Source organism: Anopheles darlingi, chromosome 2, assembly GCF_943734745.1.
Source record: "Anopheles darlingi chromosome 2, idAnoDarlMG_H_01, whole genome shotgun sequence".
In the NCBI taxonomy this organism is placed as follows: domain Eukaryota; kingdom Metazoa; phylum Arthropoda; class Insecta; order Diptera; family Culicidae; genus Anopheles; species Anopheles darlingi.
The window spans coordinates 34,364,403-34,383,198 of NC_064874.1; the positions used below are offsets into that span (position 1 = coordinate 34,364,403).

Consider the following 18,796-nt stretch of genomic DNA (forward strand, 5'->3'; position numbering starts at 1 on the left):
TCCGAGGACAATCCAATTTTTGCTTCCGCTCCTGTCAAACACATTTGCGCTCAGTCGAGACCATGTTCGAGGCCATGTCGATGGAAGGATAACAGGAGAAAGAGAAATGTTAGGGATGTTGGAGGTAGTACATCGCATTTGAATTCTTCCAGAGAGCTTTTTTTTACGACTTTTGCTACATGTGCCCGAGGAGGAAAATGACATTTTCTTGTCTTTTCCCCGTAATGTGACTTGAAGTTGTAGATGTTCTTAAAATACAACACCTCAATGATCTTATCATGTACACAGTTATCATCGATATTCTGTGATGATACTAAATCACTACTTTTTTTTTTGTAACAATTTGAACAGTATTTCTGTTAATAAGCAAATGCCTAGTAGTATAATTTCCATGTTGGGCTCCGCAACCTTAAACTTTAACTTCAATTTGTGGGCAGTGCGTGAACGTGAGCTAACTAACATGTTAGTTAGCGCCGAATGGTTATTGTTTTATTAAAAACATCTCAATTCAAAGATTAACTATAAATGAATTAAATTTTCTAACAAATCTGATATGTACGAATGCAACATTTTTTTGCATCGTTTACTTTTTAACGAGTCTTTAACATATTTGTTTAACATATATTATTTTTATATTACATTGAAAATGCCATGTTAACTAAACATTAAACCTATACTTAAGATAGCTCAACGCTTCAAAAACTACTAAACTTTTTGTGAGACAATTATGGATTTAGATTCATCGACAGTTGAAAAAGTTCGTGACCCTCTATTAGTTCTATTCAGTCACATAGTCCATTGCTATAATGTCTATATCAATGATGACTTTGATATGGGTCTGTTCTGTTTTATGGGCCCTATTGCGAGTGTCTTGTCTTGCAAACGAGACTGCTGTACTACTGCTGAAAAAACTTAGCAGTCTTGTTGAGCTCTTATGAATGAACTTGTGATTTTTTACAGCTTGATTTCAAAACAAATACTAATACAAACAAATTTTTCACCAACACCACCAAAACCCAACATCTTTCGGTCCAATGGCAACTACGACCAAAACGAAAAAAATTACCATTTTCAGTCTCGTTTTCAAGACTCAGAGTCTGTTGCTAAAACCTACCAGACTCTGAGTCTTGAAAACGAGACTGAAAGTCGCGTTGCCATTGGACCGAAGGATGTTGGTTTTTAGTGGTGTTGGTGATTAATTTGGTAGTATTAGTATTTGTTTTGAAATCAGGCTGTAAAAATTCACTAGTTCATTCATAAGAACTAAACAAGACTGCTAAGTTTTTTCAGCAGTGGTAAGGCAGTCTCGTTTGCAAGACAAGACACTCGCAATAGGGCCCTATGTTTGTCCTTTCAATCGAATATCTTCTTCCCGCTATAAACTCATTTTCTCGTTCTTCTCATCTAGGAAAAAATAATAATTTGCTTATCAATATACGACACAAAATAGGCCTCTATTCCTTTATTACTTATAAATGTTGTTTAAAATTTTATGCTATTAAAAGATAACTATCGCCAACGACCAACGATTTGAGACACTTTTACGGTAACTCTTGTTGCCCTACTCCTAGTAAACGTTAGTTTACAGCAAATTTACTGCACCTCACAGCGCCAACATGACTCACACCAAAGCATATTCACATAAAACGCGCAAACATAATTCATACAACGTTTTTGCATCGGGATTACAGTGTTATCCTGGCCTGCCCTTGGCACCCACACACCCTGGGTACTCCTTTCAATTCCGACAAACATTCCAGACGGCAGGTGATTGTTTATGCACCGTAAATAGTGTTTCGTTTCAAATTAGTAACTGTCCCGACGGCTCGTCGAAGCCATCGGTTGATGGAGCGAGTGGACGGAACGATCCCCGATGGAACGCATCCGATACGCAGCATGTCTTGTAACCTGACGTGTGAGTAAATGGCAAACAAAACCGATAATAACAACGGCCTCCTCCATCGGCGGCCAGGCCATCGTGACGCTTCCTTCCCATTTGCACCATGAATAAAGTATTTCCCCCTTTTTGTTCCTGGCACTGGCACCGTCATTGGCACCGGGACCGGCCTGGGGTAGTTTGACAAACCATCCGACCCCTCTCATCCTCCCCTTTCTCCCCGGGACCAGTTGTTGGCGAAGAGTAAACGTGCAATTGAGAGTGCAATCAACACAAATTTCGCTCCACTCCACGGTCCACGGCGGACATGCAATTGCGTTCGCCCCCGGGGCTTGGGTGCCGGGTGCAGGTTTCAACATTTTACAGCACCACAGAGAGCGGGTGGCAGGGTTGTAAAGGGATGAGTCAAACAACATAATTGTGGCCGGTTCGGCTCTAGCAGCCCTCTTCTGCTCGAGGCCATCCGCAACTGATGCAGATGATGGGCTCCGGACGTCCACAAATCCCCGCCAACGACCAAGGACGGCAATCGAACCGTATGGTCAGGGAAAGGGGATGGTGGAAAGGGATTCGGATCCGGCGGTCCAGTTGATAGGCCTGATTGCGATCACTTTTAATGACCCTGTCCATTTCATCAACTTCCGGTTTCCTTTCGTTCCGCCCCGTTCGCTCAACGAAAAAACAAAAACAAAAAAGTCACCCCCCCTTCGGCGCATCCTTTCACCACTACTGCCCCCCCCCCTCCCCCCTCCTTTAAACACATTCTCGTCCTCGCTGGTAGTTACATCATCGAATCCGGCATCGGTTATCGCTTTCTTTCATTTTCCAGCTCACGAGTTCGAGTCTCCCGAGAAAATGGGCTCCCAGGCGGGTTGTGAGTTTGAGTTTTGTATCCCCGTCCCGTGTGATGGTCCTTCGGGGAGTCGAAGTCCTTCCTTTTGGGGGGATTTTTTTTTCTTCTCTCTCCCTATTCGATTGTCGACCAATATCGCCCACGGAAAGACCAATATACATCTCTACGGGGCCCCGTCGTTGTTGTGCAAAAAAAAAACGGAAGCAAACCGAACCGAAGAAGGGTTTTGCGGTTCATTTACTTGTCGGCCCACTGCCAAACCCACAAACGGTCGACCGTAGGAGGTCCGTGGTTGGTTAGGCAAATCGCGGTCCCCGAGAAACCCACAGAAAACCCAACATAAGGGAGGGGTGAAGTAAAAGGTCACGTCACCGACGACGAAGAGACGGTCAACGGGAAGGGGCCCGTAAGCGTAAAGTGTGTTTGAAGTTTTCTATTGTTTTGTGCCTTGAAGCCCATGAGCAACATGAAGGGCTACTGAGACCAAGTTTTATGTCGCACCCCGAATGGAAAGCAAAGCCTCCTGCTCTGCAACCTTATTACAGCCACGAAGTGCCTTCTTCCTTCGTAGGCGACGCGACGACAAGTGTACGAAGCAGAACCTCAATTAGTGTCGAATAGGTCGGTCCCGTGGACACCTACTCAATGGTGACCCTCAACGGTGGTTGACCGTTTTATTCAAAAATCCCCAATCGACGCTGGACTTTCCGAACTTCAAACGATACACCGGTAAGCACGTACACCAATCGAGTGTGTTTTGTGCGAGGCAGTAAAAATGGCAAAACTTCGTTCTTCCTTCTCCAGAATATGTCAGAAGAAGAAGAAAAAGGAAAAGAAGTAGAGGAAAGAGAAGAAAAAGAGGAGAGAAAGTAAGAAAGAAAACTTGTCAAATGCCAATGCAAAAACAACGTCCTTCTGCCGCAAGGAAGACGAAGGTCCCTACCCCTACCCCACCAAACTCCAACTCCACTCCAGGCGCCCTGGTCCTGGCCGCTGTTCTCGTTCGTCACCGAAGCGAAGAAGGTTAAAGTTTTTCTCATTTCCCAGCATCCAGAGAGTGGCCCTGGATGGGAAACTCGGGATGAATCTGTGAACGGGCTATACCACCCTCTCTCTCTCTCTCTCTCTATCTTTAGGGAGGCTATTTGTCATCAGTCCACCACGTCCTTCAGCCTTCCAGCTTCAAAGGTTGCCTCTTTCCGTCCTTGTGTGTGTGTGTGCGGCCAACTTTTCCCAACTCCTTTGCGGTCACTCTTCAGGAACAGGAGGAGGTGCTACTACTATGCTGCCTGCAGTGCAGAGCCTCGCCATCGTGCATCGTTCCTCACCATGGCGACCAGCTGTTGCCAGACGATGACACTTTGCGAAGTATTGTCATCAGAAGTGTAGAAGATAAGAAACGGTCCGCAGACCGAAGTGAAAAAGAGAGAAAGAGAGAGAGAGAGAGAGAGAGAGAGAGAGAGAGAGAGAGAAAAAAAAAAGGTGGAAAAAAGGGAGGGGGTCCGGAACATGTTCCGTTGCAATGGACAAAGTTTGCCCTTCATCGAATGGCTTGCTACGTGGCCTGCTTGTCTCAACGGAACCAACCAGCCAACCGGCATGCTTTGATTTGATCGGAAAAGCTGCCTTTGGGCCACCGCGAACCGACCGCCGTTCGATCGATCCCCGGTGGTGATGACGATGACGATGACATTGCTTTCGAGCGAAGTGGCAGAAGACGTCGAAGGCAAAGAGGCAAAAAGGACTGCATCCTTCGAATAGTGCAGACCCTCCAGACGTAAGCCTCCGGTGATGCTGCTGGCACTCACTAGATGAAGCTGACTTAGATTACGAAGAAGGCGAATCGTCTCTTCGGGGAGCCACTCGGGCTCTGTATCGGTCCTCGACACCCTGGACACAAACTGACACTTTTCTTGTTGAGGGTTTTGGTGTCGGTGTGTGTGTCTAAGTGTGTGTGGTGTGTTGGAGAAATTAATGCAAATGAGAAAATAATCGGCCAATAACAACGAACGAATAGAACGAGTGGTGCAAGCTAAGGATTATGATGCCAGGTTAAGATCCCAGCCAACGACTCGTCTTTCCCAAGCTCCCCAAGGTTCAGGATTCTACTTCAGGAGAATAGAATCCATCAGCAAATATTCCTTTTTTTGCTCCATTCCATAAGTAGCGCAACCAGCGCATTTCCACCGAAGCTAACCAATCCTAATGAACTCGATTTGGTCCAAGCATCCCGGAGAGCCTGGCCAGCCCGGTCTCTTGGCCTCCTTGGCGTTGGCCTCTAGTCACGTTCCCGTGGGATGGCCGTGACGTTTCCCCATCCCACCTCTTGTTATCGTGTGCCCGTGTTGTATCAATAATGAAAAAACAGGTTGCTAGGATAGGATCAAACGGAACCGAATGGCGAATGGCGGCGCACGCGGGCGAATTCCTCCGGTTGAAGCTCATTTTGCTGGAAATTGAAATTCCATTATCGTTCCCGTTCCTTCGACCGCCAACACACCGAAAAGCGCAACAATGTTGGTGCTGGTACGCTGGAGCTGGTCTGGAGTCGCTCAAAGCCAAACAAAAAAAACAAAAGGAAAAGAAACACAACAGATCAGCGCCAGCGGATCTTTGCATCTTTGCGTTCCGTTTCGCTTCGTTTCTGGCTTACTAGCTGCTGGTTGGCCAGTCTCAAGGTTCAAGCGAAGAAGCGGATTCTCAACTCCCGAAGTAGAAGCGCCCCCGTCCACTTGGACTTTTCCACTTATTAAACGTCCACTTATGCCCGAAGCCAGAGAGATATAGAGAGAGAGAGAGCCGGCTCTGTTGCAATTGAAAGCATCCTTGGCCTATGCTAAACGGGGAGTGGGGGTTGCCGATTAATCAAACGAGTCATTGGCCCGGATTCGAACGGCTACAGTAGCAGCAACAGCAGCAGCACCAATTAGCAGTTGATCAATGAGTCCGGTCCACTACTGGATTCTGCAGAAGCCGTCCCGAAACCCCTTCCAGGCAACAGCTAAGCAATTCTGCAAAGACGATTCGTAATCCCCGAATTTCGAATCGAATTCTCCGACTCCTCGGCTCGGCTTCTGGCCACGGTGCTGCTGCTGCAGAGACCAATTTGAATTTATGATCCAGCAGACGAAGCCTAATCAATCCGCAAATGGTTTCAGAACAAAGACCGAGAAGAGAAGCACCGAACTCTCCATCTCTATCTCGTGATTGAAACAGAGAATTAGAATGTCATTCCTCCTCCCTGGTGGTGCTGGTGCTGTTGTGTCCTAGATCCTGCTGGGATCCTGCTAATAAAGAACCTTCGCCCGGTGACCGGGGTGGATGATTGAGAAACATATTGTTTATGTAGGCCCCCCTTGGGGTCGTAGCTAAAGGAGCTGGTGGATTGTTGGCTTCCCCACATTTCACAAAATGACTCAAGCGGATGCTTCGTTTGATCCCTGAAAAATCCCAGGAAAAGCCAATCGTCGTCATCGTCGGAGTCCCCACCAGTACTGACTTGTACTCCTCCCAGCCGGTGTCGTAAATATTTTATACTGCTTGCAGCACACAGACATGCACGCACACCTACAGAGTTGCGAGAAGTATTTCAAGCGGGGGCAAGTAGTAGTAGAAGCACCCTCTAGGGTGTTCTAAAAGCACGCAGCATCAAACGACGTACAAAAGTTAAACGGCTCCGGGGCCCACACATTGTCTCTTCGGTTAGGTCGAGGAGTGGAGCGCAGCACTACATACGTGCGCCATCGGATACATGCGAAGAACAATCATTTGTATTCATCCTTTTTTTTGGGCGGTTCCTCGCACCTCCCGTGCACCACAGCTTCACTTTTCGGTCGTCTCGGTAGCAGCAGTAGCAGCAAAAGGAAGACGAGAAGTAGCTTGGTTTAACTTTTCTGCTAGGATCCGGGATCCACGACGGTCGCTTTTTCGGTACCGATGCTACGCTGCGCTGCCTGATCCATTTATTAAATTTTTCCTTTTCCCTTCATCTCGTGGTCGTGGGTGTTCGCCCTGAGCACCGGCAGCACCGAGTTCTATGCTCTACGTCCCGTGGATCATAACAAATTGCCTGTAATACATGGGAGCAGAAGAAGCTGCTGGTTGGGTTGGGTTGAATATGCACGGGAGCATAGGTTCCCTGAGGTGCTCTCACGTTCCGTTACTTCTTCTAATGTGTGTCTCTCTCTCTGTGCTGGTGCTGGTGTTGGTGACCTCACATCTGGTTGTACACACGTTTATGCACTTGATGCTGCACCGAGCACCGCAAGCTCGGTGCACACGACATCCATTTTTGGGGACAGAGAAGACAGAGCAGAAGAAGCAGAAGCTCTATCTCTATATCGAACCCCAGCAACACCGCCACCACCTGTGCCGTTGGCTCAGACGGTTGGAGCATTGGAACCGGCTTGGCCGGAATGGAAGGTGATACTACCTCTCGGCACGCCTATTTACATTCCTCATGTTTATAGATAAATTTATGTCAAACAAACGTGCTTCGCTGCGCAACAACGCAGCCTCTCTCTCGCTCTTTTCGTGCTTTTCAACCATCGGCACACGGTAGCCACGGGCGGTCCAGGGTTCCGGGGACCCATCTGTCGGTGTGCTGGAGTTTTTGGAGCTGTCGCACCGAGTATCACCGACTGAAACCCACGGACCGACCGGGGCCGGAAGGTTAGAATGAAACCCGAAAAACCGGGACGCTCCCGGTGTAACTGAATAAACATATTACTCTCAGTGGGAAGAGAAGCGGGAGGTGACAAGGGCGACGTTACGCATCCCCCGAAGGCGATGGAAATGAAGTCACTCATACACGCCCCCGGGTGCCGTTTCGTGTCGCGGTGTGGCATCTGACATATCGTTCCTTTTTGTCTGTTCCAGAGGCCCTATTCCCGTTGTGGTGACCAACCCTTTGGCTGCCATTTGGTGGTTTTATCTGTTTTGTTTTCTAAAAATATATATGTATAAATTCAAAAGCCATCCAGCGGCCACTCTCGTCGTCGTCACCGTCGTCAATGTCCGTCTTGCTGCTGCTGCTGCTGCTGCTGGAGAGTTTAATGTTTATTTTATCCCAGGCGGTCACACTCCACACTCGACGAAAGTCCAGCAGTGTCCGAAAAAAGGACCGCAAATAGAGAGAAAGGATATGTATCCGAGTCCCCCCGTCGTGTCCCCGTCCCCCTATCCGTGAGTTCTGAATGTTTATCTATCCACCAACGCGCAACCATCACACAGACACAGTTTCTGACATTTGAATTCTCATTCCCGCAGGCAGCTACTCTTTTCGAGGGCCCTCTCTCTGAGTGTTCCACCATTTTCCAAACATCATCAGTCGGCATTTCCACTCCCGCTATCTCCAGTGAAGTGAAGTATTTGCGAAATGATAAATGATGACTCGGATCCAATCGATCCAAGGCTTTTCTTGCTGCCTCTTGCGTCTTGGCTTGCGTGTCTTGGGGGGTCCCAAGAGGGCGAGCTGGAGGGGAACCTCGGTCGTCGTGAGTCAATTCCTGCCGGAATGGATGCTTATCTCGGGTAGCAGATAGCGAAGCGTGAAATCCGCGTACGCCACATTGCCAGAAGCCCCCCCCCCCCCCCCCCCTCTCCTTTCCGAGCTTAGATCGGAGGCCGCTTTTTGACGTAAAAGGGAATGGGACCATCATTCTACATGCTGCTGCAGCAGTGCCTTCTTCGTTCGTTCCTATAAATAAACAGTTATGCAAATCCATTCATCTAGCAGGCGCTGCAGATGCTTTGGCTGTTTATGCGACGCCAGGAGGAAGGGTTTCGGATTGTTGATGATGGCAGCATACGATATAGAAGAAGGGAGAGACCTCACACACGCACCGAGGAGCGGGAATTTGCTTACGAAAATGTTTCCCATCAAAGCGGCGCAAACCACGGATGGAGCGATGGTGGCTGCCACATTGACAGAAAGCAGCGAATCGTGCGCCAAATGAAATGAAACAGTTCAGCACAAGTGTCATCGCTACTCGCGCGACTCATCCTAATCAGCACATTCGTCTGAATCTGTGTGTGTGTGTGTGTGTCGACATTCAGAGCGTACCATCGGGACACTGTCAATCCGTTTGGCACCACGTCCAATGTCGCCCATAAAGCGTCTAATGAAGCGATGACAGAGGTACCGGTAGGTAAAAGGCAGTAGTAGCATTACAGGACAGATAATAAAATCCACCCTCGAAATCCTGAAATGGCTTCCGACGCGACCGAACTCTGCGTACTCTGCGTACTCTGCGTTGCAGCCACCACCAAGCACACGCCTGGGAGTACATATTGTTTAACTTTTGTGTCGTAAACGTTGGAAGATATTACCTCCTAACGGGGGGTGGGGTGGGGTGGGTGGCGCGACAACCTTTTTGGGAGGCCACCAGAGCACCCTTAAACGCAACGCACAAACGTCATAACAACAACACCTCTTCCGACAAGGCGATTACATTAACGGTGGAAACGTGCCGGTAAAGCGGGAAAGGGACGACGTGAGGCATCATCCATCGCAGGCACCCATATCCTTCCCATGCCGGTGAGCACTCAGAACATCATCATCAGCAGCAGCAGCAGCAGCAGTGCGGCTTGATGGTGGTGCCGGCATGTCGTGTGTTCCAGCATCCGTCCGTCCGCACGGCATCCAGCAACACCACAGAGGCACCGGCACCGGCACCGGCAGCGGCTTGAAGTGTGATTTCTTAATTCTTCGCGCACCACTCCGTCGTGTTGGTGGCGATTTGTTTTGACACCGGCGAGCCCGGGCACTACAACAACCGACACCCCAAAAATGTGGAGCACGACGACGACGACGACGACACGCAAGACGACGACTTGACGAAGATTGGACTGATGATATTGTGCCCGGTTTTCGGTCGAGGATCACCGCCAGATGTCGGCTCCCCCCCCCCCCCGTGTGTGTGTGTGTGTGTGTGTGTGTGTGTGTGTGTGTGTGTTTGGTGTAAAACATGAAAACACTTCTTACTGAAGCGATTACTGACAAAGACGACGATCGTGATGATGATGATGATGATGGGGAGACTGGATAGGAGTATTCGAGAGGAATTATCAAAAGAAAGTAAAATAATAATAATTTCGAGCAAAAAAACATGACGGAACACACACACACACACGGCGCATGGACCATGCTCTTCTTGTGCTGCGTCAAATGAGAAAGGAACGTCTAAACCTCGAAGGAGAAGGAACTCGAGACCAGAAAACTCACGCGACGGCGAACGTAAAGAAAAAGGGGTTTGCGATCGCGAAAGAGCAACTCCAGAGACTGCAAAAAGGCCTTTAATTGCGCCTAATAACACGTGCAGCAGCAGCAGCAGCAACAGCCTGTCGGTGGCGCTGATGGCAGCGTGCGCCTTCCGCACGTCGAAACAGCCTGAAGCTGACTCCCGGCGACTCCGGGAACGACGGACGAACGAACATATATATAAATAGCTTCATCAAGCGGAGGCCCAGAACAGAAATACACTTCCACCATATGTGATAAAATACGTTATGACACTCATTAAACGGTCATAAATTATGCGGAACAGGCGAGGCGAGTCGAACGGGCGTCCGGGCCACTGATGTGAACCGTGAAACCTGCTCTAACCAGAGGGGCATCATGAGGCAACGGGGCGCAAGCGATGCAAATCTATAACGACGGGCGGACCCCAAGAGGCGGACCGTTTGGTGGCTCATTTGTTGCACACAATATGCACTGGACAGTGGACCTGAGGTGCCACCGAAACCGAAAAGGACAAAAGTCACAAAATCCAAAGTGTCCCAAAGTGTCAAGTGGTCGCTGAAGTGACGGTGGTAAGTGCAGAGAGTCACTTCTCTCTCTCTCTCTCTCTCTCTCCATCTCTCTCTGTAGCGGCCAGATGGCCATCGTTTCCGGCGCGAATGTCACCGAAAATGGATCTCCTCACTCGAAGAATGGGATCTTCGGTAAACAACCATAGTAGCCGTCGTTGGTCGTGATAGTGACAGGACTCGGAACAAGTGCCTGGTGCTCCTGGTGCTCCCGGAGCTACCGAATTCCCGCTGTGCTGTTCATTTTCCTGCCAGACCGAACGAACGCTTCGACAATAGACTGGACATCGGAGGTGAAGGCGATCCGAGTGGTGCTCAAAAGGACGGTACTCGAGGCTCTATACGGCTCTGCACAATAGGTCCACACCCAATGGGCCATGTTTTGGACGCGTGCAAGTGGGTGGCCCGCGTTTTGTGCCCTCGCGACCGTATCGAGAGAGAGAGGAGAGCATTTTTCATGCTTACGCCCGCTGGGTTGCGCTTGTTGGTGGCGGATTTATGCTTTTCCATGTGCCGTTACGCCGACACTATGCCCACGTTGGTTCGAACGGACCGTTCTGGATCGTTTCGTGTGCTTTCACCGAAAACGGAACAGCAACAAAAAATACATAAAAGGAAAAATAAACGACGAACGCCATTCCTGGTCAATGTTTCGTCTTCAATCATCGTAGTTGGCTTTTGCAACTTTTGGTCAAGGTAGGCGGCGAGCATAAATTGGGATTTTCCGTGTTGTTTTTTTTTGTTTGTAACATTCCACATTCCGAGAATCCCTCCCGAGGGGTGTCTGTGTCCGAATACCGGTGGTGGTCGTCGTCGGTCTCCGTAAATCAATCTTGATTCCCTCAATAAAGTAGCATGGGCATTGGGCACCGGTATTTGCATTTGCCAGCATTGAACGGCAGGTGGCACCACCGGTGCGGGGTCACTACTACTAACAATACTGAGGTACAGAAGAGGTACTACTGTCGGTACTCTCGGTACACTCTGGTTCGTTCAGTCGCCAAATTGAATTGTCCACAAACCCGGCCACTCACCCGGGACCAAATGCCTTCACTGCAGCTGTAGCGCTATAGCTGTCACGTCGGACGTTGGAGTGTCCGCCTTGCCGGGCGGATACTGAAATAGAAGCTAATAAAAAAGTACCGGCTACCATCGCTACCGCCACCGGCAACTACTCAGTTTGTCGCTCGAAATCGTTTCAAATTCTGCCAAATCCAACAGGGTGTGTGTGTGTGTAGGTGGTACAGGGACCACATTGGGCCATTGGTCGGAACTGGCTGCTGGTGAACCATTTCGCTCATGTCATGTCATCGTCATCGGGTCGGGAGGGAGTATGTAAAACAACGTCAAATCCGGTCCGAGAAGCAGAAAGCAAAACCACCGCAGGGGTCTCACTGAAGGAGAGGGAGGAGGGAGGAGGGAGGTTCCGCGGGTGGGGGGGTGACATCAAATCCACCCCCTTTCGAGTGCTTCTGTTGTTTCGAGCAATCCGGGCACCCTCGGCAATCACTTTTATTTATTCATCCAAACCGCACCCGGTCTCCGGTGACCGGAGCTGCCATGCTCTGGACTGGGTGGGGGAACGGACGGACCGGAGGCGCCTAAGGCGCTACAGAGAGTCTCATGATTTTTAATAAAAACGTTCATTTCCAAGCCATACTTTGGGTGGAAGGTCGGGTACTTCAGGGACTTCGGTATCTTTAAGGATTCGGTCGGTCGGTCTGTTGGTCGGTTGGTTGTTGGTTCGCGAATCAATGCACCGTGACCACCACGGCCGCAGCCACAGTTGCCGCGATGAAATAATGCCATCCACAGTAACAGCCTTTTATTGTCCCCAAAAAAAAAGCTCACTTTATTGAAGGGTCGTTCAAAGTCGTTGTGGTTGCGAAGGAATGGCGGTTTTGGGCCGGTTCTAATGTTTAGGGCATTTGCATGAGAAGAAAAAGTGAAGCGTAGAAGATTGAATGAGGATCATCGATGGGATGACATCATACTACAGAGATGCAAATGTTCCATTTTGACTGAAAAAAGGACCTCACTAACTTCTTAAGCGAAACCTTTAAATGGTTGATAGACCGATCGAGAACTGCATGGCATGCATGTTGGATTAATTTATTGTTTGATTGGTTTGATGTAGCATGTAGGTTAGCAACAATGTTTTGTCTGAATTCAAATTTCAACATCTGTTGAGAGTATGCCTTGATTTAGTTGAATTTTATGCTTGAAAACGCATTTTTCAATGAAAAATTGAATAAACACGTCATCGAAAATATTGTCCATCGCAAGTCATTCGTTTGTGGCCAATCTTTTTGCCAGATTTATGAATTCTATTGCGAGAAAAGCGATCAAATTTGTTTACCCAAAATTAAAGCCTTCTGATCCTCCGGACATGCCAAATGCATTTCGTCTTTGTATCATGGATACTCTGCATCAGCTTTCATGATCCCCAGTAACCGGGTTTTATATATTTTTGCGGATTTATTTGCGTTCTGATTAGTCGTACTGAATCCGTTTTAGTGATGGAGTGCTCTAGGAGTCGATTCAGAAAATATCTCTTTGAACTATTTAAGCAAGATTTGGGGTATTTAAACTCGTTGTTCGATGCCTTTCTAATGCTAAACGATATTTAATATTTACAATACAACAAAAAAAGAAAATTCAACGGCCTGTAAACAATATTTATTTAACAGTAAACACCAGTTGTTATCGTGACCCGTTTACAGCAACTGAATCCATTTTTGAGAAACGGAACGGATAAATTATCCACCAGCAAAACTATTGGTGCTGATCTTTTCCACAAACTCATGCTATCAGTATGTGAATACGAGCATGCTGTCATTTTCAATTATGTGATTGAGAAAAAATATTCAAATGGAATTGTTGGAATGCAGAAACGCTATAGATATTAAATGACATATCGTCCTTGCTCGGCTATCATTCCTGTTAACAGCACATGACACATATCAGTAACAATTTGACCAATATCATTTTAATACACTCTCACTATTTTAAATAACTCTCTTGATTTCTTAACTCTACATAATGCTACATAAGGCCTAATGCATACAGCATATGATTCGCGTGCTTATGCTTGTTATTTTTCATTGGTTTGTCACTTTGCTCATTTATCGTTAATCTTACTCAGAAGTTAATTGCTCTTAAATTATTATTTGTAGAGTTCATCAATTACTTTGCAAGCCCAAATATTCCTCGATAACCATCGCTCCATCAACGTGTTCAAAATTCACGATTTGATTATTTATCAAACAAAACCACCACCTCGTTGTTTGACATTAAAAGTGACTCGATGTGATATCACATTTCTGTTTAATTTAATTGCATAACTGAACACCAAAACATGGGGTGCGCAAATATGTGCACAAATGTGTGCAATACTGATACTGCTACTACAGCGTGCATGCTCTCTTTACCACCGACATTCGACATTCACAACATCACTCATCACTCATCGAGTGCTAAAACAAATAACCTCCGAAGCGACAGATGCGACGGATGTGCGCTGACGGACAACCACACACACACACACACACACACACACACACACACACACACACACACACACACACACACACACACACACACACACACACACACACACACACACACACACACACATACACACACACACATGTCACATTACCTAAACCCCGGGCGTGGTCCAATCATGTTCGGGTCATAATTAAAATGACAAAAGTAATTGAGTGCCACGCTATCAGCAATTCCGGTCGGTTTCGGTCGCCCCCCCCATCAGCCCGAACCAGCATCATCCTGAGGAGCGGGGTTTTTATGATTCTGCGGAGTGCTTCCGCGGCTTATCAGACGACTGGCCCTGTACTGGAGAGTGTATCTTGTGTTGGGTTGCAGTAAGGCAGGGGCTCGAGAATTGTCGAAAGCACTACTAACCCTCTGGTGAGGTCTATCTATTCGGAATTGTTTTGTTCTGCCTTGGAGCAAATCAACCGGAATAGATCTGCATCGGGTATGAGCAGCAGTCCGGGTCCGCTAGTAACTCCTCCGCCGTAACCAACCGTCACACCATTGAAATGTCCAACCATGGCCACGTTTGGTCGAGAGAATGGCCGAAGAGTTTTGTTTTTATTTCGCTTTCCTCGCTCGTACCCCTCCGGGCCTGTGGCACACTTTCACTATCACGTTCACGTTGATCCGTCACTGGCAAGGGCTGGGACCTTCAAGCGAGTGCCCGCTAACCCCAATCGCAATCATCGGTAACGGTTTTCCGATTCCGAGCGGTGCTATGTTGTCTCCACCTCCATCACCAGCGGCGTAGGACATGGAGAGATGGAAAGGTCGACTGTCGAAATGGGTTGCTCCACGTGTAGCCACGAGCGGAAACGTATTCCAGTCACACACACAGACACACATACACACAGGCCTTCACGGTAGTGGACCGCAGCACCGGTCACCGATTGATTGGTGGTCCGACGTCGTAGCGGATGCTGAGGTGCTCTGCGCCGAAAAGGTGCTGGCAGCATCATAACCACCACCACCACCAGCGCTGAAAGGATGTGGAAAAGTTAACAATCAGGTGTGCACCAGCATCAGCACCAGGAACGGTACCGGAAGTCCGTAACCATGTGTGTGTGTGTGTGCGAGCGCGCTAGACTGGAACGTGTGGCTTCGTACGTGTGCGACTCCTGCACGCAACCTCCATCAATACCGCTCGCGGGCGTCAAATACTCGAGGGACCACTTCGATGGCTAACGAACATTGGAGGAACGAGGGAGCCCCCGGATGCTCCGGCCATGCTTTCCATGGCCTCGTCCTCGGATGCGGTCAAATCTGAACTCACGGAACTCACTCCCCGAAAATCTAAGGCACCGGCCGATGGCGCACGTGATGGGTTGTTGTAGTGTTTAGATAAGAGTAATGCCCGACCGAACGAGCGGTACACCATGACCACTCTGGAGGGGGGTGTGGGTGTGGAGGAGGGGAGGAGAAGTCCTTCCGCCTTCATTGATTAATTGCTGGCGATCTATCTACCCGGCACGTCCCGGCACGGCCGTGCCAGATGGTCCGCTGTAAATGTCTGGTTGAGGACCGGAACCACGAGCAATGGAGGACGCAAGATAGGAGGAGCTCGACCCAAAATGGCCTCTCGGCTGAAGTATCCGGAGACTTCAAAACTACAACTTTGTTATCGTGTTTGAGTATTAATCGAGCGTCGAGCTCTGGAAAAAGGGTTCATCGTGAGGATCGTGAGGGCCGGAGAAGTACTAAGTCGTAAGGCGATTCTTACTTCTAACCGCTTCTGGCTGGTACTTCGCGATAACATTAGCTTCGTTTTATCGTTCGGATTTCCACCGCTTCCTGTGGCCATTTCATTGCTTATTCCGGTACTGCGGGGAAGTCCACAAGGTGACAGGATACGGCGCTGTTACAGGCCCACGCGCGATACTGACAGGAACTGAGCCACTTGTAATGGTGGCAGTCTGTCGGCGCCCCCTTTATTGGATTAGAAGATTGAGTGTTTATGTGTATGTAGCACCACGGTGTAGCCGATGGTGACGATTTCCGTCGTCCTCGTCGTCGGCTCCCGTTCCCGCAGTCCTGGGAAGAGTCCTTGGACGTGCGATGAAAAGCAACACAGCAGCAGCGGCAGCATCCTCACGCCATCGAATCCGCCACCGAATCCGGAGACACTCTAGAGCAGTGTGAGAAAGATGGCGTACGGGGTGGGCTGGGTGTCTGACTTTTTCCCTCGTTTGTCGTGCGACTTCCGTAAGGACGCGGGACTGAGAAAGTGAGGAAATTTATGCCCTAGTCGGTGTCCTGGACGGCAGGATGGTTGGGTATTTATGTGGCAGGCCCATGGACATGGTGGCAGAACATGGTGTTCTGCTCCTACCACGCATCCCTTGCCAGCTCGCTGCCTGCTCGAGCTCGAGTTCCAATCGTTTCCGGATAATTTGATTTATTAGAAGTGTAACACTCGATTGTGAGCGTGTTCCCCTCCCCCCACCGGGGGAGGACAGGACTACAGGAGGAGCTTCAGTCCCTTTACAACTGACCCCTTAGCCCGTGGTGTTGGGCGAACATTCCACATTTGACCACATGGCGCACTGGATTGGAGAAGTGCTGTGGATAGGATTTCTTTGTCTGAGCAAAAATCAATTTTCTCAACCGACAACGGATGACTTCTGCCATCCGGACGAAGGAACGGACGCATTGTGTCCGGTGTTGGTATTGGTGGAACTGTTTGTACAAACGACTCAGTATGGTTCGAATGCCCGAATGCTGTTAGGGCTTCCTCTTCTCCTGCTGCTGCTACTGCTACTGCTGCTACTGACAGCTCTCCAATGACGCTCCCACAACGCTATCGATAGCCACTCCATGACCACTCGGTGCGCGGTGGCCACTTCACGGACGATAATCGGTTTGCTTACTCTTCGCCCCCCCTGGTATATCGGCCAAACCCCATGTTCGGCTTCGATCCGTTCGTTTCCGTTTCCCATTTGGTGGCGCTAATAAGTGTGATTAATTCTAATAGCCCAGATTGCTCCGATGGTTTCGTTTGTCTTCTACGACTCTTCCGCTACTGTACTGTACGGTATCATCATCATCCCCGGTCGGGATGTCCAGCAGGCAGGCACCTATTGGACGTCGAGATGATAGCGCCGGGACGATAGCGACTGGTGTGCCTTTGTCCTTTGGGTTCCGGAGCTTTCTTCTTCTTCGTTCGATTCGATCGGACCAGAAAAGGATATCCGGTATGCGTTCGGACGGACTGGGGACGCTTCGACACTTCGAGATAACGTCAGCCATACCTCGACACCGGGATCCGGCCCTTCCTTTCCCCCTTTTTTACTTCATCTCAAGCAGGACAAAGAAATCAACTTTCCTGCAGCCAGTCTCGGGCACTATCTCGGGATTAGATGGGTCTCTCTGTGTGTGTGTCATTGGCCGTGACACTACCGTGGGCGAATCCTCCCCGTTCCACCGTTGCCTAGAGGAGAACTGATTTATCTTTGTTTTGCTGCAAACAATCCTTTATCCTTCCGGAGTTCCGGATCTACCCGGACCCACCAGTCACCGCCTTCAGCTACGGTTGGAGAAGATTCAATTCAGCGTTCTCCCAAGATAACTGCTTCACACCCTCTCCTCCTCACCGAACAACGACTCCTAGGAGTACTTTAATCTGTAGGATAGGATCTTGAATTGGTCTATTCTCTCGCTAGTTCCTAGTATTCCTCGGGAGTCTATTTTCAATTATCCCAACCCAAGACTTCGGAGCAAGGCCGGAGCCATAGTGCCGTACATACCTGGCGGGCACATGCACTCGTTGCCCAGCTGCTGGACCGACGTTTGGCGATCCTTGCGGGATACCTTGAGCGCCGACAGGTCACGCCGCATCCTCGGCAGTTCGGCAATTTGATGTGATATCTTTCGCACCAGATCCGACACACTCTGGTCGCCATCGTCGTCGTCGTCGCCGGCGCCGCCACCACCCTTGTTGTCATCGCCGAAGCCGGCCATCACCGTGCGGCTATGCGGGTCCTTGCGCAGCGTGATTCTCCTATATACATCGCTCATCTGGGCCTCGAGCAGACTGAGCCGTTCCTCGACACTAACTAGACTACTTAATCTATGCTCTACGTATGATTGGCGCACACCGGTGTACACGGAGGCCCCGAGCGCCGCGATGCACATTAAATAGAACAGGTAGTTGATCAGCGTATGGGCGGAGGACGAGGAGGAGGAGCAGGAGGTGGATACCGGTTTGGACGGACCGCCAACCTCGAGCCCGCTGCCACTTCCTTTCCTTCGGCCACCACCACCACCACCGCCAGCCACACTGCCGCCAACCACCATTGTGGTTGTCGCTGCTGCTTTGGTGTTGAACTTTGCTGCTTTGGAACCGACCATCGGCACCGTTGTGGCCATTACCGGCGGTGTGCTTTTGGTGGTTTGCCCGGCACTAACTTCACTGTTGGGCCCACCGTTATCTGTGGGACCACTACCACCACCACCACCAGCGGCAGCGGCAAAAGCAGCCACATTACCACCACTACCACCACCAGTACCACTACCACCGTGCGACATCCTTCGCTTCGCTGAGTGCAAATCTGCGATTGTTGCCATTTTGCATCAGAGCAACCCTTTGCCACAGAGAGGTTTCCACTCAAACACACACACACACGCGCGACGCACACACGACGCAGACACTTCCTGCCCGTTTCCCGGGACCAGGGGTTGAG

General features: G+C 49.4%; 1 protein-coding gene across 7 annotated transcripts in view; it reads right to left on the reverse strand.

Moving 5' to 3' along the window:
• LOC125949205 (collagen alpha chain CG42342) overlaps nt 1-18,796 on the reverse strand; it is a 93,680-nt gene extending 74,884 nt beyond the window's left edge. For all 7 annotated transcript variants that reach the window (XM_049675984.1, XM_049675987.1, XM_049675983.1 and 4 more), the window contains exon 1: nt 17,861-18,796. In XM_049675984.1, coding sequence (XP_049531941.1) covers nt 17,861-18,680 — 820 coding nt within the window. In that variant the 5' untranslated portion in view covers nt 18,681-18,796. The remainder of the gene's footprint in view (nt 1-17,860) is intronic.